The following is a 21,604-nucleotide window of genomic DNA, read 5'->3' as shown; positions in this document are numbered from 1 at the left end:
GTTAATAGACTGTAAAGATAAAATTTTATCAAGAATGTATAGTTTATTCTAGAATGGTATACAAAAGACGAAGATGTAAAGGAATCAATGATAAAATGGGCAATTGATATTGGGCATAACATTGAATTGGATGCGTGGAAAAGATTATGGAAGAAGGGTTTGAGATTCACAGGATGCATGGCTTTAAAGGAAAACTTGCTAAAAATGATGTATAGATGGCATTTGACGCCAGTAAAATTAGCTAAAATGTATAGGAAAAAAGAAAGAAAGTGTTGGAAATGCAAAAAGGCAGATGGGGACTATTTCCATATGTGGTGGACCTGCGATAAGGTAAAAAAAATTTGGGAATCAATTTATAATGAACTCAAAAAAATATTTAGATATACTTTCCCCAAAAGACCGGAAGCGTGTCTATTAGGCTTAATAGGAACAGAAATTAAAATAGAAGATCAAAATTTGTTCATGTATGCTACAGCTGCCGCGAGGACCCTTCTGGCCCAAAGATGGAAAGTACAAAATATACCAACTATACAGGAGTGGCAGGCGAAGTTGACAGAATATGCAGAACTTGCCAAACTGTCAGAGAGGATCCGGGACCAGGGAGATCAAAGATACCAAAATAACTGGAGTAAATTTTTATTGAATATTTAAAGAAGAATTGTAAAGAGGTCAAGACACTAGCAGGATTGACATAATACCTCCAATGTATAATTGTACTAATTTGAGAATGATGTGTGTGATGGAAAGAGGATAAATATACCAGTTGTGGGGAGGGGGGGTCGTGACTCGGCAGAGTCAAAGGGAATGTATGGTGCTATTACAATTTGTTGGAAAAGAATATGTAAGGAAAACAATAAAAATTCACTTGGGGGGGGGAAACAAAATCATGCTCCCCGGACTACGGCCCTCCTGGCCCTTTCTACACTATGCCCCTGGGCAGACACCTATAAAAAGCTCAAGTCTCTTATTAAGTTGTGGGTGGACATAGCAGTCGACACAGAGATTTCTCCAAGTGGTTCTTTATAGTAAGCTGGAACTGAACTGAACAGCAAACAGCTCAGCCGGCCTGCTTTTATAGGCAGCCGGCTGTCAACATTGTAACACCCCAGGGTTTCCTGCCTAAATTAACTTATGTGGACCTGAGTGAAAACTATATACACAATACCCCTGGTGGCCAGGGTGAGAACTTCAATACATAACATCCCTCTTTCTAGTAGTAGATAGGTAGCCGTGTTGGTCTGCCATAGTCAAAATAAAAAATTCCTTCCAGTAGCACCTTAAAGAACTAACTTAGTTGGTCTTTAAGGTGCTACTGGAAGGAATTTTTTATTATCCCTCTTTCTGTCTGCCTCAGGGATGAGAAACCTGTGGCTTCCCAGATGTTGTTGGATTCCAACTTTCAGCAAGAGTTTTGGAGATGTCACACTGTTTCTTTCTGTACATAGCCTGCAATGTCCTGCTGAAATCCTGTACCTTTTTATATCACGAATGTTCGGGGGGGGGGGTTCAATTTTTTCTTGCAAAGCTGCTGTTGGTAGCCTTATGCTGAGAGGCTTCACCACCACAAGCATAATATTCAATATAGGTGGGAAGCATCCACTATCATTGTCAATCAGCATTATATTTTCAACTTTGAGCATCATTTGTTTTCCCTGCTGCTGTATTTCTAATGTATAAAGCAGATGAATATTTTACCTTGCTACAGAGCAATGCTACAGAGCCTGTTTTTACTGTTTGCTTTGATGTTCTTGCATCTTTTGTTTTTCGCATTTTCTTTGAATTGACTCTTTTTTCAGCAAAGGGTTGTTTTTATGAAATATTGATGTGCCTTTGGCACAGCAAAAAGGAGGGCTTAGAATCTTGATCATTTACTTTGGCTTGACTTTGTTTGATTCCAGGGGACTTTCTTTGCGTATTTCAGATCTCGCCTTGCTTTCCTGTACTGTGTTCTGTTGTCAGATCTAAAAGTTTGTCTGCCTTCATTGCATTCTTGTATTTTTATATCTTTATTTCACACACCTTCAGTTTACAACAACCCCATGTATGTACAATAAAAACCATGTATAAAATTTAAATGGTGAAATTAAAAATAAAATAAAATTAGGGATCAATTAACTACTACAGATAGTTTCTTAATTGCCTGGATAAACTTAGTGACAGAATGGTTTTCAGCTGATGTTTAAAGACTAAAACAGAAGGCACCTGATGAATTTCTGTTGGCATAACATTCCTCTGAAGCTCCTTTCTTAAGGATAGCATCCTACGAATCCAAGGGATTGCAGCTTTGTTCTTCTAGCCTTCTGTGTTTTCCTTGAAGTTCCTCAGATGAAGGGTGATATATAAACTTAATAAATAAATAAGTTCCATTGCGCACAACAAAATTTGTACACCATTCTCTTGAAACAGAAGCAACTTCTGTTTTCAGAGTTCCTAAACGTTTAGCTTTGGAGCATACAGAATAAATCCTCCTCGATATTCTTCCTGCATGCCTACTTCAGTGAGCCTAGGAACCAATCCTCACTTCCTTTCTCTCTGATTGGCTCCAATCAGCACAAAGAACTTCTCAGTGGCTAACATCATGCCGATTGGGCTCTAAGACACTGGAGTAAGGGAGTAGTAAGGGATCTTTGACCCCAGACCACTACGCCTCTACCTAAGAGAGAAGTTATTATACCATACATAGGAGCCAACTCCTAGGGGCTGAGGAGTCATTGCACCCCACTAAAATATTTGAGAGAGGAATGCCCCCCAAATTGATGGGCATTGCCATTCAAATGGTGTGTGTGAACCACATCATGAGATCGATTATGCGGGGTGGGGCTTACCTCCCCCCCCCCATATTTTGTTCAAGTTGCAACTCCTGATACCATAGTATTAAAACAAGAGGCCATTTAGCACAGCGGGTCTGGGATGCCACACCGCCACGAAAGGATGGCAAGTGTGGCTGGAAGATTCAAGGACAAAGACAATCAAAGGAACATTTAAACATTTCCGTGTAGTATAGTACAGACATATTGTGAAGAGAGATTTTCAACTATGAACGATCAGAAAAGGGAAAGGCTTCTTTGTGTTGATGAGGAGATGAGAATTTGTTTGTCTCAAATTAGACTTAATATAAAAGAGATTACCCATTGAGTTTGTATAAATATTTAAGGTACATATGTAAGAGGCTTGTTTATAATTATATTTTGAGAATGATTCATGTTCTCAAGTGGTTGTTTTATGCTTTTTGGATGTCCCACGATCATATTATAAAGTAGCTGTGTTCTAAATCAAGCACTGCTAGGAGTTGTTTATTTTTGTTTTCCAATGTATTTCTTAAGGGAGGGAAATCGGTGTGGTGTGAGCAAATTTTTCTCCTGAAAGTGTGGCCCAGGAAAAAAAAGTTTGAGAACCACACTTTTAGCACAACTCTCAAGGATAATTAATTGCCGCTCTGGCTTTGCATCCCCGCACTGATCGACCGGCAGTAAGAGGTCACAGCAGAAAGGTTATCGGCAAGCTCCTTTTTTGTTGGCAGCTTAAATAAATTTCACATGTAAGACCTTAAGAAAATGCTTGACTCTTTAAAGGTTAGGTTTCATCCCTCGTTTTATATTTTAATATACCATCTCTGTCCATGTATGCTTGTATTTGCTGGTAAGTACTGCAAATGAAGTCCAACCTGTGGGAAGAATGCCTAAGGACAAATTGCAGGCACAGGAAGACTGATCAGGATCAGGATCATATAGCAAGGAGAAAGGGGCCCCTATGATAGCTGTTTCTGAAAGATATACAACATATTTAAGGGCAAATGATGTGGTTAACAGCCCAAGATATTTGGCTGGCTAAGGTGAAGGACAGGTGTAGGGAACCTTTGGGTCTCCAGATATTACTGAACTATAGCTCTTCTCAGCCCTAGCAAGTATGACCAGGGATGGTGGGAGCTATAGCTCAACAACATCTGGAGGGCCAAACAACTGGCGAAGGACAAGATGGTGCCTGTTAAGTTGTGGGTGAACTTATCAGACGACACAGCGATTCTTCAGACAGCTCTTGTTTATTCACAGACTAGAACAGAACTGGGCTGAAGGGTTCAGCCAACCTGCTTATATAGAGCTCAACTACAAAGCAACAGTAACAACTTTCTGTAACTATCCAATCACTGAAAGTCACTTTCAATTCCTTATTTGCATATGGAGACCTGAGTGAAAACTATCTACACTATCCCCCTGCTGGCTCAGGGAGAGAACTTCAGTACATAACAGTGTCCCTCCCCATTTCACATACAGAAGACAACTAGACTGGCAGATGAATCATAATTCAACATTGGTGTTGGTGAATCAGGTGGCTCCCTCAATTTGCCTATTGGTAGTGCTGGCCCTAGTCAATATCATAGGTTGGCCATCAGAGCTTTGTTGGAAGGCTAAGCTATTAGACAGGAAGCAACATTTTTTTTTATCATGAACCAAAGAGCATGCCAGTCTTCATCAACAGTCCCTTGTAGTGTCCAATGCCCTTGTGGTGTCCCTGCAGGGCAAGACTAAACATGACTCTCAGCAAGAGATCTGCTTAGTCACACAATATCCTATTAGCTTTGTCTTCCTGTAGTCATAAGGAATCAAAACTGTTTTTCCTTATCCTTCACACAGTATTTCAACTGTTTCTTCAGATATAAAAATAGTTACTGCCTGGCTATATTTCCTTACGGCCACCTAGCCAGTAAGCAAATATTTTCATGCCATTTTCAGATTTAGCAGGAACAGATACTGCAAAATAATGATGATGATGATGATGATGATGATGATGATGATGATGATGCAGGGCTTCCACACCAACCCTGAAGTTGGCATATATACTTTTTACCAGCAGAAATTGGCAGATTAAACAGGAAATCTCTGTTCTTCAGTAAAGAGGAGCATGGTGCAAATCATGCCTTGCCTTGTCTAAGCACATGTACTTGGAGGTAAGTCCTGTTGATCTCAGAGGAATGTGTACTTTCAACTAAGCATGCTGAGTAACATGGTCACTCTGAAAAGGCAAAATACAACTTCTCTAGCATGTGCTCTAAATGCAAATGGTTGTGTGTGAGCATGTGTAGCTGTCCCCAGAGCTTTAGCATAATTGCCCTGATAACTCTCCTTTGGAAGAGATTTGGATGTTTACAAGAAGCAGGAATGTCAGGATGTAAGTGCAAAGCTTCAGTACAGGTGCACTTTAGAGATACTGAATGAAGTTACACACAAGGACCAATTTCCAGAGGGAACAAAATATTCTTTTAAAGTGGTATGTCTTCCTAATGGTAAGAGCTGCCCAACAATGTTGTTATTGCCTTGGGAGGCTCTCTTTGGAGTGACATTTAACCAAAGATTGGACAGCCATCTGCAAGGGATGATGCAGATGCATCTGACATTGCAGATCCAGCACGTTGCAGGCAGTTGGATTAGATGACTTTCAAGTTCCTTCCAACTTTATAATCCCATGATTTTATGGAATTGTAGCCTCGCAGTTTACATTTGCTATCCTTTATTAATCAGCTACGCCAGGTAGAAAGTTGTACACTGATGGCACCATATAAATACTTCCAAGTAAATTCATAGAATCAGGCTGCAGATCATGCTTATCTCCATCAAAATAGGGGTGTGAGCAAGTCCTGAGTACCCATTTATGTAATATTGGTAGAGTTTAGTTTCTTGACTAAACTAGTGTGAGGCCATTCTGACATACCATGAAAGGCACAAATCCTCCTACTTACATTTGTGGCAGAGGCATAATATTTCTTGGGTTACAATGGAGCAAAGCAGGAGTGATCTTTATTAACTACTGTGGCAATGCAGCCAATCAATAGGTTTGTGCAGTGCTTTTTTCTGGGGGGGATGCGGGGGTACGCATACCCCTAAACATTTTGTGAATCTAAGTTTGGCCTCATTCAGGGGCAGTATTTCAATATGAGTAGGAAAGTGAGAGTATCCCTAAACATTTTTTTAGGGGGAGGAAGCACTGGGTTGGTGAAAATCCATCCTGAATTTGGCCTCTGCTTGCAATGTATCAACTTTATGAAATTTAGTTATGCAGAGCCCTCTGCTGGCTTTTTTTTTTTCTCCTCCTACATTTTTGAAAGCAGTTTGTAGTATTGCAAGTACAGAGAGTTTAGATCAGGGGTCAGCAAACTTTTTCAGCAGGGGGCTGGTCCAGTGTCCCTCAGACCTTGTGGGGGGGTCGGACTATATTTTGAAAAAATAATAATGAACCAATTCCTATGCCCCACAAATAACCCAGAGATGCATTTTAAATAAAAGGGCACATTCTACTCATGTAAAAACACGCTGATTCCCAGACCGTCCGGGAGCCGGATTTAGAAGGTGATTGGGTCGGATCCAGCCCCGGGCCTTAGTTTGCCTACCCATGGTTTAAAGCAGACAAAAAAGGCTTGTTTTTCATATATACAAATAATAAAATTACTATTATTATTTTCTCCTTAAATTCCATGGGAGACTGTAAGAAGAACCTAGGAAGACAAGTTGTGGTAAACAAAGTATAAATCTTAAAAAGAAAAATAATGGTTTAATTAAGTATCAACTAAGAAAACTAGGCAATAGAGAAAACTAATAGGAATTAAATATTATAATGTATGAATCAACATCGGTGTCACAGAAGGCTAAAGGACACACATTTCAGTAAGCTTGACAAATTATTTCTCTCCGGCAAGATCAGGACACCGGGAAGTCCTTACTCGACCGGGAGTATAACTAATTTTAGAGTCCCCTGGTGACTAACATAGCACTAAGGCAAAGATTTCATCAGAGCAAAGATTTCTGCTTGTGCAACTGTGCTCCATCTTTCCTCTCCCCATGCACCTCGCATACCTGCTGTTCTAGGGATTTCTTCAAACCCCTGGATTGGGGGTGGGTGTATGGGTCACGCTCAGGGAAAGGAGGAGGAAAGCATAGTGTTCCCTCTGCTTCTCCTATCCTTAACCTCAAAGCTCTGTCTAACAGAATTCTAAACCTACTTGTATATCTGCAGATAATATCTGCAAATTATTCACCATTTTAATTATCAAGTTTCCCCTAATATAGTTTTGCTCCGAGATGAAGCATTTTATGTAATTAAAACTCTCTCTCTCTCTCTCTCTCTCTCTGTGTGTGTGTGTGTGTGTTTTCCACACCCACCCTGTGGTGGGCACCAATGCAGGAGGGGACCCACCAGAGATCACTTCGCTCCAGGGCCGTGGAAAGCGACTCAGATCTGAGGTTACTCCTGTCTTTGCATCAGAAAAAACTATTGCATGTTCCAATCATATCGCCTTCGACCGTTCTGGGAGCAGCACGCACACATTTTTCTTCAGGTCATCAGCAGGACGTTTAATATGAACATGCACTTAACATAAATCCTTTTTTTTAAACCGAAACAACAGAGCTTTTGCACATAAATCAGCACGCGTCGATCCTTTATTTATCAAAATGTTAATTCCCTTTCTCTTCCCAAACCAACGCCAAGAGCTTTTCCATTGCAACCCCTCTCTTCCAAAACGTTTCCTGTCCCTTCCAAGATCAACTCATTTAAAGCATTTTTCTTTTCTAAATATACCCTCTTTGGGGGCACACTGAAACACGCACAACCCGTCCTCCACCCCCAGGGAATCAAAACATCTACGACGGCGCCCTTTCTCCCGTTCCCATAGAAACAAGCGGGCGTCCTTTTCCCGGAGTCTTCTTTTTGATAGGCTCCTGCCAATCCTTGGCTCCGTCCCCTATCGGCGTCGCTCTTGCTTCGCGCATGCTTTTTGGTCCTCGCGGCGGTCCGTAGCGAGCCCGCTTCCGCTTCCGCCGCTTCAAGGGTCCGCTCAGTTTCCGGCGGCCGGCTGTGAGTGAGCAGAATGGTGAGTCGGGTTGGGGAGGCCGGAGATTCCGGGGTTTTTCGGTCTGCGGGCGCCGCAACTGGGCCTCGCCTGAAGAAACCGAGAGGTGGCGAGGAGGAGGAGGAGGGAGAGGTGGACCAGGATCCTGCCGCTTCCGTCTCTCTGCGTGGGCTTCGCAGATTTAATGCGGTGTCATGGCCCGCCCCCTACCCGAGGCGGGGTGGATGGCGTGCGATGGAGACGGGGCGAGGGGACCAGAGAGCAAGGAAGAGCGGGGCTAAAGGCCTCGAGGGCCCATTGCGGCGGCGAAGGTGGAGGAATCCGGGCCCCTTCTGGGAGCTCGCTGTCAAGAGTTAGGTTGTGACGGCCTTGGCGCTCGTCGGTTGTGGTGACGCCTAAAGTGAGACTTATGTGGCCACTAGTCGCATCTGCCAATGTCAGCCTCTGGTGTGGAAAACACACACACAAACACCTGCCCGTCTATCTGTACAATACAGCGGTACCTCGGGTTACACACGCTTCAGGTTACAGACTCCGCTAACCCAGAAATAGTACCTCGGGTTAAGAACTTTACCTCAGGATGAGAACAGAAATCATGTGGCGGCAGCAGGAGGCCCCATTAGCTAAAGTGGTGCTTCAGGTTAAGAACAGTTTCAGGTTAAGAACGGACCTCCGGAACGAATTAAGTACGTAACCAGAGGCACCACTGTACTGCACAGACTTTTGTGCCCCAGAGTGGCTAGGTCAATCCTGTCAGATGGGAGGGTACAAACAATGAAATAATAATAATTGTTTTGGTTTGTGTAACTCACGAGCCTTATGCACACAAATATACAGTCATACCTCAGGTTACAGACACTTCGGGTTGCGCTATTTCGAGTTGTGCACCGCGCCGAACCTGGAAGTACCGGAATGGGTTACGGCTGGGTTTCGGTGCATGCGCAGAAGCGCCGAATCGCAATCCGTGTGTGTGCAGACACAGCGCTGCTGATTGCGGACACTGCGGGTTGCAGATGTGCTTCCCGCACGTATCACGTTCACAACCCAAGCATCCACTGTATTCATGCCTCACATGTATAGGTCTCTGTGTGTGAATCGCGGCTCACACGTACAGGTCTCTGTGTGTGAATTGTTTGTTTACGGAGGTTTTTGTGTCCTGTTTACCCCAGTAAAGCTGTGATTCCAAGAGACCGTTGAGTCAAAGGGTAAAACTCTTTAACCACTTGGCAGATCTAAAAAATAAAATAAAAAACGCAGCAGTAGCTTTTAACTTATAAAACCCCACAAAGCTTCTCATTGGCAGGTTGGTTGTGCAGGGCAGTCGCATTTTATCGTAAGCTGCCCTAGTGAAAGACCATTTACTTAGTTTATCGTAAGCTGCCCTAGTGAAAGACCATTTACTTAGTTATGTAGTGGAGTGATTTGAATTGAGGACATCCTGCTTTTGGCCCTTAGTGCAGTTGTATACATGCTTACCTGGAAGCAACCCCACCGAACATTATAAAGCTTCCAAGTAAACATTCGTAGGATTGGACTGCACATCACTATGCTAGTGTGATTAGCTCTCCAAACACAAATGAGAATTTTTTTGTCGGTTTGGTTTTAAACTACTGCTGTTTAAAAGCACTTCACTGTGAAGAATTTTTGTCCAGTGTAGCAGATCGTAGTCTATACTTCCAGTTTCATTAATATGCTGGAAGTTTACATCTGTTTTGCACATCTTAAGCTGCAGTCCTAAACATGCATGCAGTATGATCCTAAATATCTCAAAAGTCATTTCTGCTGAATTCATTGAGACTTGCTCCCTCAAATGTGCGGATAGGATTACAACCTTACTTGGGTGGTAGAATGGGACTTGGTTCATGGTGTAAATATTTGAATATCAATATGTTTAGTACAGGTTTCCCCCCCCCCAACTTATGTTCCGGGCCCCTGTGTACATAAATGAAATCATGTAATGTGGTGAGAACCCCCATTGTAATAGGGAGAGTGTGCAGAGAGACCGATTCACCCTGGAAATTGCTCAGGCCACTACCTGGACTGCCTGCCTAGGGTGAGCTAGTGCAGCTGCAGCAGCTGGCCAGGGAGGGCATGGGTTGAGAATGGCGCCCAGCAGAACTGGTGCCAGGATGGCGGAGGCAAGGAGAAAGTGCCTCCTGCGCCACTGGTCGAGGGAAGGGCAATTTATTTGTTTATGATGCAGCGACTCGCGTAAATGCGATTCTGCATGAGTGGGATGTGTGTAAGGGGAGGAGGGGAGGTTCCTGTATATTTCAAGCATGTGAAGTAGACTGACTTTTAGTATGCCACTTGATCTTCTGTTTGTTCCCATTATTAGGGTCAAAGCCAGAGTGGTGGACATGGTCCTGGAGGTGGCAAGAAGGATGACAAAGTAAGAAAATGTAAAAATGTTTTTATCAGCTGTAATTCCTTGAGAAATGCAGCAATACAATTTTGTTTAGAAAATCTGTTCTGTGCTAATTGGGCAGCATTTCCTCGGGTGTATCATTGTGTAATTGAATTTGTACTTAATCATAAAACATTATCAGTCACCATTGTGTTACATTGACACACAGGAAAATACTGAATTTAATAATCTAGAATCCGTTAGTACTACAGTGATTATCAAGAGTTTGTAATCAGAAACTTTTAAACACACGTTTTTCACCAACATAAACTTCCTCTGTCCTTTCCATAGCAGCATTTAAGTAATCTTACCAACCGCATAACTAATACATCTCATTTTGTGCCTTCTGTTGTTTGGAGCCAACTCAGTAGCAGTCCTCTTGGACAAATTGTGAGCATTGTATGCGCTGATTTATTTCTCCAGCCACCTGGATCTTGATTTCTAAGGCCATACATAGTAAGATGTGAAGCATTAGCTCCAGTTGCCAAGAATCACAGCAGCATGGAGGAGGATGTGTTATCTCAGCCTGTTTGCTGGACTTGAAATTGTATATAGTGGACCTTTGGAGGTCACTTAAGACACAGTCAGGAACCTGTGGTTGTAGTTTATTGATCAGAGAGCTCTGTATTAATAACTTGCTTCCCAGATTTTTGGTAAGAGTTGCGGGTTGGAGTTGATTCAGTGTTTCTCCTTGTACTGGTCTAGGCCAGGGGTCGGAAACCTGTGGCACTCCAACTCTCATCAGCCCTATCCAGCATGAATAGTGGGCAAAGATTTTGAAAGCAGCAGTAGTTCAACAATATCTGAAGGACCAATGGGTCTCCATCCCTGGTCAGCAATCATATTTCTTCACACTGCAGTGCTAACTCTTGCACAGGTTTCATTGGGGTCAATTCTTTCATCATTCTGACTCTTTCTACCTGATTCTTGAAATAAAAAAGGACAAGAAGAAGAAATATGAGCCTCCAGTTCCAACTCGAGTGGGGAAAAAGAAGAAGAAGACAAAGGGACCAGATGCTGCCAGCAAACTCCCACTGGGTAAGCGCAGCTGGTTTGTGCATATTTCAGGAAGGGACCATCACAGAGTACGTGTTACATATAGAAGAGCCCCAGTTCAGGCCTGGGCATCTCTGCTTATAAAGCTCAGATAGCAAGGCCGGAAGAGGCCTCTTTGTTTGAAACTTCAGAGAGCTATTGTCAAGCCGAGTGAAAGCTAGATGGATCAACGGTTTGATTTGGCATGAGGCAACCATTTATATTTGTAACATCTGCTTACTACTGTGTCATGGAATCCAGAACTTTGAGCCTGTAGGTGTCTAGTCATTTTCAACTTTTAGAATTTATTTTATAATCTGATTACTGTGCAAATACTGGAAGCACAGAGCAGATTTTAGCCATATTAAAACAACCTTTAAAATACACCTACCTTGACTCTGAGGTCATTTTCAGAGGCCTTTCTCTGAGTGTGATCCCCAAATGAGGTGTTGTGGTGGGTGATTACTGGAGAGGGGGCATTTTCAGTGGTACTGTACTGGTTGTGGAATTCCCTCTCCAGAGAGGTTTCCCTGGCACCCTGTGTTATAATCCTTTTGCTTTGAAATTAAATCTTTTAGGCTGCAGTCCTAAAATCAAATTCAGTAGGACTTCCGAGTTAGACAGAGTTAGAGTTGTGCTCTTAGTGCTTTTTAATGCTCTTTTATATGAGTTGCTGCCTCTGGTTTTATTTCTTCTAATTTTATTGTTATTATTTGTTTTTAAAATCTCTTATGGGATTTGTGTGAGAACATTAAGATGTTGGGCAATATACTAACATAAGTAAATAATGAGCACATTTATCCCTCATAAATAAAATAAAATAAATAAATAAATAAATAAATAAATAAATAAAGGCTCCTCTATAATGTCATATAACCTCTCCACACAAGAGTTTTGACATGAAATCTTCCTTCTCACTGCAGTTCAGAATAAGATAGCTCCCCCTACATTCACAGGAAAGTAGTAGCTAAGGGTAGAAAGCAGGAAACCCAAGGCAAATTTTAAGAGCTTAAAAATCCCATTTAGTTGGCAGTCCCAAAGAATGACGATACCAGTGTTCTCCCCAGAGCTTCACTCACAAAATTTGAATAATTTTATTCTTTGCCTTTTTCTTTATAGTAACCCCTCACACCCAGTGCAGACTCAAACTGTTGAAATTGGAAAGAATAAAAGATTACCTTTTGATGGAGGAAGAATTCATCAGGAACCAGGAACAGATGAAACCTTTGGAAGAAAAACAAGAGGTATATGTTGAGAGGCAAATATTCTCTTTGCTTATCCATCTCCAGTTATTAACTTGCTCCAGTCTGTATCTCAAGCCATTTGTTTGTATACTTTCCACCTTCTGCCTCTTCTATTCATTTAGTGAAACAGGCGTTGGCTGAGGAAATCTCATTCCACAATAAATTGTTCAGAATCGTGAATGACCTTGCCATGTTTCTGAAACTGTGCTTATTATATAGAGAACAAAATGGACGTGGGTTATTTCTGCACTTTGAAAATCCACTGTAGTCCAGCAACGTTAGGAGGGCCACAGTTTTCCCCTGTCCTATTGGCTCAAGCTATGCTATGAAGCAGAATAATCATTTTTCTGTTTGAACCGTAAGAGAATAAGCCCTATAGGTGTTCTCAGGTAGTGCGTTAAAGAAACTACATTGCAGGTTTAGTATACCATAGTAGCTATTGGTCTGGCAAATAAAGATAAAGAAAGAGAGGAAGGAAGGAAGGAAGGAAGGAAGGAAGGAAGGAAGGAAGGAAGGAAGGAAAATCCAATACATCACATTTTTAGCTTGCTCTTCTATTTATAAGGTTCACAAACAAAGCTATTTAAAATGACATCCGAGGTTCTCAAGACAATATAGATGTATATTGAGAAGGATGCACAGGACTCACCTGCTCTAGGTAAAGATAGGGTGGCATAAAACAAGCTTGATTACTTAGGACTTTAAGAAGCACAAACTTAAGCAGAACCTATTGTCAGTTTTACATTCTTGCTATCTTGCCTATTTGCAGACTTTCTGTTCTAACATAATGGAATTAGCTTGAGGCCCTTGTTTGCAGGTAGGGACTGCCACCAAATGGGGCCCTATCAGTCCTTTCTCTACTGTAGACATAGAAGGTTGGCAGGGTGATGGTCAATCCATGCATACTTACATTTTATTTTTGTTTGCAGGAAGAGAGATCAAAGGTGGATGATCTGAGAGGGACCCCGATGTCTGTAGGGACACTGGAGGAGATTATTGATGATAATCATGCTATCGTGTCTACGTCGGTGGGATCAGAGCACTATGTCAGCATTCTCTCCTTTGTAGACAAGGATTTGCTGGAGCCAGGGTGTTCAGTTCTGCTTAATCATAAGGTAATTATTGTCATATTTAAAGATGAGTAGCCTGCCTCTGAAAGTGCGTAACATTTACTAATATTTATTTATCTTAAAAAATTGTGCCCCACTCTGAAGCTCAAAAATCTCCCAGAGCTGCCGGGAGCAAGTAAGACAATCCCTGCGTGCCAGTTTTCAATCTAAAATACATGGCACAAAAGGAAAAAAGGTTGAGGAGGAAGAAGAAAACAAACTTGGGCACCAATATTGAAAATGGAATAGAAACAGTTCAGAGAGAGAGGGAACCAAATGGAGCTAGTTTTCAGCCCAGCCTGCTTCTTGCCTTTCCCTCTGCTGCAGTCTTGAGTTTGCACCATGCATATTTTGACGACCTGCTGTAGTCTGGGCATGACAAATTTGAAAAGGATTCAAACTTAATGGAGAACTCAGAGGAGGGCAACAGAGATAGTAAACAGCCCTGTGTAGCGAGAGCTGATCACATGAGGTCAACTAGTTATGAGACACTAGATTCCTATTGATTTGAACAGCACCAGGTTGTTGCTTCTTTGGATTAGAATGGAAAGGTATGAAGAAAAGCAAAAAGAAAAGTGCCTCTTTTGGTCAGCTGTGAAATCATTTTCACGAGAGGATAATTACTTGTCATCTGCCCTGTCACTTCCCTTGGACAGCTTAGTCAATGCAAAGTGGCAGACAACACCAGTTTCTTTTAATTTTTGTTGCTGGTGTTGCAGCATGGTGTAATGATGTAGCCTGAGCCATGCTTAATTGGATATGTAGCAAACTTGCCCTGTTGACCGATAGAGCTGCAGCAGTTTGGCTGAAATTCAGTTGACATTTTCATTGAAGTTACCGCTGGAATGCTATAATTGTACCTGTGCGTAACTTAGATCACACTATTCATCTTGCATGCATTTGTATTTGTAGACGTGTTTAGGGCCCAATGTGCAGCAACCAAAACCTTGACTCAGGATCTTGTGTTACTTGTGTTTGCTGTTGACTCTTCCGAGCGAGTCAGAGAACTTAATTTCTTGTGTGCTACTAATGTATTTTGTTGCTGTAACTGGCGGCTGGTGTTTCATTTTTTGTTTTCCCAATATGGCATATGTTTTATTTGATTCCCCTCTTCTTTTTCTATGGTACAGTGTATTTATGCACCCTTTGGGTGACAAGCGACCAATAAGTTTCTTATAAGTAAACAAACAAACTTTGGCTGTGGTGTAGAAATCTGCCAGATAGCACTGTACTTTGGAGCAGGCAGAAGCAGCAGAGGTCGCTGCTGATTTGGGGTGGTCCTGGGCATCCTTTTCTGGTGGTGATTTTGACCAAGAGAGCTGGCCCACAGACCTATGTCAATGACATTTATGCTTTGCCTCCTTGCTAGGAATGGGACAAACACTCAGATAAACGTGTTGTTTCTCTCCAACCCAGACCCAAGTGAATTACTTGCAATATTATTTATTGGTGCTGCTGCCTGTTTTGATTAGGTCCACGCTGTGATAGGAGTCCTCATGGATGACACAGATCCTTTAGTGACAGTGATGAAGGTGGAGAAAGCCCCTCAAGAGACATATGCCGATATTGGAGGCTTAGATAACCAGATTCAAGAAATTAAGGTATTTATACTTTCAGCACTGATGAAAGAAGGAGCACTGATGTCACAATTTTTTAAAAAGTAATAAAAAAGTGCTGGTATTTACTTGATTCTATTGCTCAGCAACTACTGCTGGAACTTCAACTGTATTTTGCTTAGCAGAGAGGCGGTCAGGTAATGATCTCTCTTGATGGTGCCACATGTCCCTGCGGCTTGAGCATGTGATTGTAGTGCTGAGGCTCCAGTCCACTACAATTCTCTTCCTTTAGAAATGAAGCAACCTCCTGTTCTGTTTTTCAGTGTTTGTTGAAAAATCATCTTTTTCTGTCCCAAGCCTTTCAAAACGAGTCTATTTTATTTCTGCAGTTTTTAATCCTTGTTCATTTTTTAAAAATACTGTTTGCAGTCGTACCTTGTTTTGCGGCCGGGATCCGTTCTGGAGCCCCAGCCACTAGCCGGAAAGGACACAGGGCAAAGCGCTGCATCTGCATATGCACGCAGAGCGGTTTGCGCTTCTGCGCATGCACGAAGTGCGATTTAGAGCTTCTGCGCATGTGCGAGCTGCATTGTTTTCGTATATTGTAATATTTCATGTTTCTATCATTGTAAGCCACTTTGAGACCCAGATGATGGTGAAAAACATTCGTATGTATGTATGTATGTATTATAGCACCTTGCAAAGAAATTGTGCACTTTAATCCTATAAGAGGAATTAGGCTTACAGAGAATTGCCTGGGACTATCCAAGCTCAGTGACGCTTCAAATCTCTGTTTCTCAGGGTTCTTGTTTCTCAGCTTGAAACTCCAGCTCTTTCATCACACTGGGGTCTGTCGGAAACATTGGAGTTAACAGCATTTGTTGCTTTAAAATACTCAGTGTTAACATTCACTTTTGAAAATTCTAATTTTGATCATTAATTCACTGCCCAGTCTGTGATTATTTTTTTTCCAGCTAGGAAGAGCTAATATACAGATAGATATGTTGTTGCTTCTTCCTATAGGAGTCTGTGGAGCTCCCTTTGACCCATCCTGAATATTATGAAGAGATGGGCATCAAGCCACCCAAAGGAGTCATTCTGTATGGACCACCTGGCACAGGTACTACTCTTCTGTCATTCTGGTTCTATATGTCTCTAAATGTTGACACTCCTGGCTGCACCTCATGATTGGTACACAGCTCATAGATATTCTGCCTGGAGGCTGGAGCAATAAGGTCTTGCTAGTATCTCTGGCATTGTTCTTTATAACAGTGTGGTTCTGAAATGTGGGATGTGATAAGCTAATATTTACCCATGAGGTGCTGCTGAAAATGCCATCTTCTGTGGAGGCTGGATTGGCTCCACAAGGCACATTGCCTTTTCTGCTGCAGTGCTGAAACTCTGGAAAGCTTTTTCTGCAAGGAAGCCCAAGGCTGCTACCTGCTTGGCAGGTTAAGGCAGGTTGTGCCTTTGTAAGTTGAGTTTGCAAAATGTTTTTCCAGCTCTTTGTCCACTTATTAGTTTTTATTTTATATTGCCTTGGGGTTTAAACTGACTTGGATAATTTATGTATTGATTTGGTTTTTTTTGTATTGATATTGTTATTTTTTAAGAAAACATCTTCACCAAATATGGCCATGTTTTCCAGACATTCCTTTAATTGCATTCTCTGCACCAACATTCCAGTCAAGCATATTATTATTATTATTATTATTATTATTATTATTATTATTATTATTATTATTATATTACTTATACCCCACCCATCTGGCTGGGTTTCTCCAGCCACTCTAGGCAGCTTCCAGCAAAATATAAATATAAAGCATACCTCTCCCCCAGGAAGCATGAGTTCAAGTTGTAGGAACCTTTTTGAAGTACTTCCAAGGCAGTAGCTGAATTGTAAGAAGAAGAGGAGTTTGGATTTCATATCCCGCCTTTCACTCCCTTTAAGGAGTCTCAAAGCGGCTAACATTCTCCTTTCCCTTCCTCCTCCACAACAAACACTCTGTGAGGTGAGTGGGGCTGAGAGACTTCAGAGAAGTGTGACTGGCCCAAGGTCACCCAGCAGCTGCATGTGGAGGAGCGGAGACGCGAACCCGGTTCCCCAGATTACGAGACTACCGCTCTTAACCACTACACCACACTGGCTAACCTCAGAGGTTAATTTCTCATAGACAATATGGGTACCTTGTGGATAGTTCCAAACTGCATGCATAGCATTGTAATGCAGATTAGTCACTGTTTCTGCAAGCTCTAAATTCAACTGTGTTTTGGAAATCAAACAGGTAAAACATTACTAGCCAAAGCAGTCGCAAACCAAACCTCTGCCACCTTCCTGAGAGTGGTTGGTTCTGAACTCATACAGAAGTACCTGGGTGATGGTCCAAAGCTTGTTCGAGAACTGTTTCGAGTGGCTGAGGAACATGCCCCGTCAATTGTCTTCATCGATGAAATCGATGCTATAGGTACCAAAAGGTAGGATGTTGTCGCTTTAATGTGGGATGTAACAAATGCAATTCTATGAATTGGTTTCATTTTTTCCTTTCTTTCCAGTCAATCAATGATAGGAGTTGGGACACAGGAGCTGTGTTGCATTCTGCGCTCCCCAAAGGTTACTTTGCTTTTGCTCACAGGTGTTTTTGCTACAGAGCCAATGCTTGTTTCGTGTGAGGGTTCTGTTATGGACCCCTGCATCCATTGGTAGAGCACATGTAAGCCAACTCTGCCCCTGTTCCATACCTTTTCATGACGTCTTTATGACGTTTGGGGGCTCCTTCCAGGTTCGGTGCCATGTGTGTGATCGCACGTCAATTCAGCTGTGCCTAAACCGGAAGTTGCCTATAATCCTGATAATCCCATCTTGCATTTAAAAAAAAATTCTACCCCACATTGTAAGAGTAAGTTTGAAGATGCTATGAAGCTAACTTCTGATGTAATATAGGTGCCAAGAGCACTCTCAGACTATACTCTAACTGAGCCATTTGTAAGACCTGTTGTAATAATTACTGGAGGCTAAAGCAGTCACTTAAAATTTCAAAGGAAGTTTGCTGAAATGCAGCTGTGTTAAACAGAACAAATTATGTGCGTGAAATCTGATGGTATTGTAAAAGCACCTGTTCCCCATTTTGAAGGCTTTTTGTGCTATTTCAACTGAGGGCAGGGGGAATGAGAAGGGGCAGAAAAGACTTGCAGCAGCTATGAAGAGGTTGGGGGAGATCTCTGTGTAGCCATTCCTTGTGCCATAACTTATTTGCCTGTGATTGCTCAGTGATTTTATTTAGAGATAAAGGGAAATGTGATCTTCTGTGGAGACTGCTGCATGCAACTTACTTTCATGTTATTCTCTCTCCTCCAAAGATACGATTCAAATTCGGGGGGCGAAAGGGAAATCCAACGAACAATGCTGGAGCTGCTGAACCAGTTAGATGGGTTCGACTCACGTGGAGATGTAAAAGTGATCATGGCCACTAACAGAATAGAAACACTGGATCCAGCTTTAATCAGGCCAGGTGATCAATGTGTTGCAAATTATTTCAACTTGTTTTTTTGCATTTGACTACTGACTATGTTGCAGTTTCTCAATAAATAAGCTAAGTGCTTCCTTTATGCAGCTTACTCTTTATTGATGTTATTACGGGACATGACACTTTTATCCAAGCAAAAATGGGCAAGTTCCTCTCCCTCAGTGGCTCATAATCTAGATTTAGAACCTGGGGAGAGAGAGGCGTGAAAAATGAGGGATGTGAGCAGTTACAGTTCTGCATGCTAGGTCCCGGGGTATGTTCTGAAGACAAATAATACAACAAACTGGTTGGAGCTGAGCAAATCAGGGTGTGGTCAGTACCTAGATGGGAGATGGCCTGGAAACCCTCAATGGGCCACCTTGAGTTCCATGGAAGAAAGGCAGGGTGTAAATGTAAGAGAAATATGTAGTTTATGAAATCTAACCTCAGGGGGTGCTTATCTCCATTAGTCAGGGAACATATTAGCTGTGGAGTAGAAAGTGCCAAAAATTGTTTATGCTGCAGTTGCTTATTTGCTTTTCAGATGGCATGCCATCATTTGCTGGATAAAACTTTTTTTAAAGAAGTAAACTGTTTACTCGCAGTGTGAAGCCACCACCCAAGGAAATCCTTCCATCTCAGTAAAAATCTAAGCTGCCTGGTTTTTGTTTTTCAATCACCAGGACGTATCGATAGGAAGATTGAATTCCCTCTGCCCGATGAGAAAACAAAGAAGCGCATCTTTCAGATTCATACCAGCAGAATGACTTTGGCAGATGATGTCACACTGGATGAGCTGATTATGGCTAAAGATGATCTTTCTGGTGCAGATATTAAGGTAAGATGCTTGATAAACGAAGTTTCTCCTCTTAACAGTAAATCATCTCAGCCTCCTTTCCTCATATGTTTCATCCCTTCTCACAAACACCATTATTTTTATCAAATTTTAGAGAAACTGTTACCTGAACATTCTTGATTTTTGAAAGGGTTAGTTTTTAAAAAAATATGAACTGGCATCTTCCAGTTTGCCTGATAACAAATTTCCCGTGTCATGGAAGTATTTCCCATGTTAGTCAGCTATTTTGCCTCCTCCTGAGTTAGAAAGTCATTGATATTTGGAAGTGGGCCTGCCTTTGGTATGAGGGGCCAAAACTCATGAAATGAGGGTAAGAAATGCTTGAATATTTTGCCAAAATTTTGCTAGAAGCTTGTAGGAATCAGTGACACTTGCAGAATGCCTTTCGTGGGGAAGAAGGGAGCAGCTAAGGCCTTGCATTCATTGTAATCCATCTCAAGTGTTCAGGTTAAAATGATAGAACATTAAAATCACAATACGATAGATAAAATGCAACTGATAATCAAAAGGGCCCCATTAATTAATTCCTAACATTAACCAACAGAAAAGGCTTGAGTGTGTTTCATGAGGCATGCTTTAACAAGAGCTGAAATATTGCCAGCATTGACGCGGGTTGGAGGAATTGATAGGAAGGGTGCTAACCCCAAATGCAGGAAAACTAAGAGGACCTCTGCAGTTGAGTATGATGCTCAGACAGGGAGGTATGGAGACACTTGCTCATATGTCTTGATAAGAGATGAGTTGCAGAGTTGAAAAGGCTCTGGCCTGTTTTGCTTCCTTGTCTTTCACTGGTGGGTGCACCATGGCTGACTCACAAGATATCTCCTCCATTTTCTTGCTTAAACCCATGACACTTCATTGTAAAAACTTCGATTTTGGCATTTCACTCAAATGCTGAAAAGATTCATTGGGCTCTGCTTCTGCGAGAGCAGAGTATGGAGAGGGAAAGAACCAAAAAAAGGATGTAAAGATTACTGTGTGTTACAGTCCAATTGCCTTTTTGTTTAGTTAAGATATGAACCAACCTTAACAGACTTATGCCCCGATCTTGTGCAGGTTTATTTAAAAGTAAGTCTCAGTCAGTGCTGTGCTGCTTACTCCTAAGTAAGTATGCATAGGATTGCTGCCCTAGCTGGACAATATTGCAAGTATTGCTTACTGAAAATTATTTTTTCACTGCATTGAATAAAAGTGAGATTCATAATTTTCTAACCAGAGGCTTCCATCTCTGGCAGGCTATTTGCACAGAAGCTGGCTTGATGGCTCTGCGGGAACGGAGAATGAAAGTAACAAACGAAGACTTCAAAAAATCAAAAGAGAATGTTCTTTATAAGAAACAAGAAGGCACCCCAGAGGGCCTCTATCTGTAACTTTTTACCTTTTGTTTGTTTGTCCTGGGGCAAGAGAAATTATTGGAACCTTCCTTTCAGAGTACAGGAAAAGCATGAGAAATTAAATGCCTTGGGCGGAAAGAAAAAGCTTTTGCTGCTTAAAGCATTGTTTAAGTGAATTCCTCCACATTGTAGTTTTAAACACTTTATTTGCCATTAAAACCTTGGTTTCCAAATGGATTGGAATGAATGGGTTAAGATTTTAAGCAATGATGGTTTCTGATGTGTATCTTGGCCTGTCTGCCTGCCTCTTGGTCTGCAAACCAGTTGACTCCATACCTTTTCCACAGCTGGTGGTTACATTTAGTCCTGGGTGCAACTAGAAGTAAATAGCTTAAGTCACAATATGAATCTCCAGAATTTCAGGTGTTAAGTTTTTTGCTGTCACAGGACAGGCACTTATGGGGAAAGCCCCATAAACCCAATCTAGGTGGGGATGCACAAAAAGGTGATTGAGGAAAGAAACAGCACTAAATGTACAAAAAGAGAGAGGCAGATAAAACTGTAAAAGAGAAAGGGAGGATAAAAGCTGAAGAAATGGGACTTAACTGTGGTAATTGAACAGAAAAAAACACTCTAGCAAGAGAATCTGAAGGAAGTGCTGGGTAGAAATTGGATAATAATAAAAAACAAGGCTTGGAGGCTACCACTGTAGTGGAAGAA

At 41.8% G+C, this 21,604-nt stretch overlaps 1 protein-coding gene across 1 annotated transcript; it reads left to right on the top strand.

Moving 5' to 3' along the window:
- The first annotated feature begins 7,763 nt into the window (after positions 1 to 7,763).
- Positions 7,764 to 21,117, top strand: PSMC1 (proteasome 26S subunit, ATPase 1). Its single transcript, XM_083502984.1, has 11 exons — positions 7,764 to 7,861; positions 10,179 to 10,232; positions 11,189 to 11,285; positions 12,402 to 12,526; positions 13,456 to 13,641; positions 15,108 to 15,236; positions 16,215 to 16,311; positions 17,477 to 17,666; positions 18,549 to 18,700; positions 19,378 to 19,532; positions 20,786 to 21,117. Exons 1-11 carry the CDS (start codon positions 7,859 to 7,861, stop codon positions 20,918 to 20,920), a joined length of 1,323 nt encoding a protein of 440 aa, XP_083359110.1. The 5' UTR covers positions 7,764 to 7,858; the 3' UTR covers positions 20,921 to 21,117.
- Positions 21,118 to 21,604: the final 487 nt, after the last annotated feature.

The sequence above is a fragment of the Podarcis liolepis genome, assembly GCF_965112155.1.
Source record: "Podarcis liolepis genome assembly, chromosome: 1".
NCBI classification, from domain to species: domain Eukaryota; kingdom Metazoa; phylum Chordata; class Lepidosauria; order Squamata; family Lacertidae; genus Podarcis; species Podarcis liolepis.
Note: the sequence above shows the minus strand (reverse complement) of the source record. Positions and strands in the feature narration are given on the sequence as shown.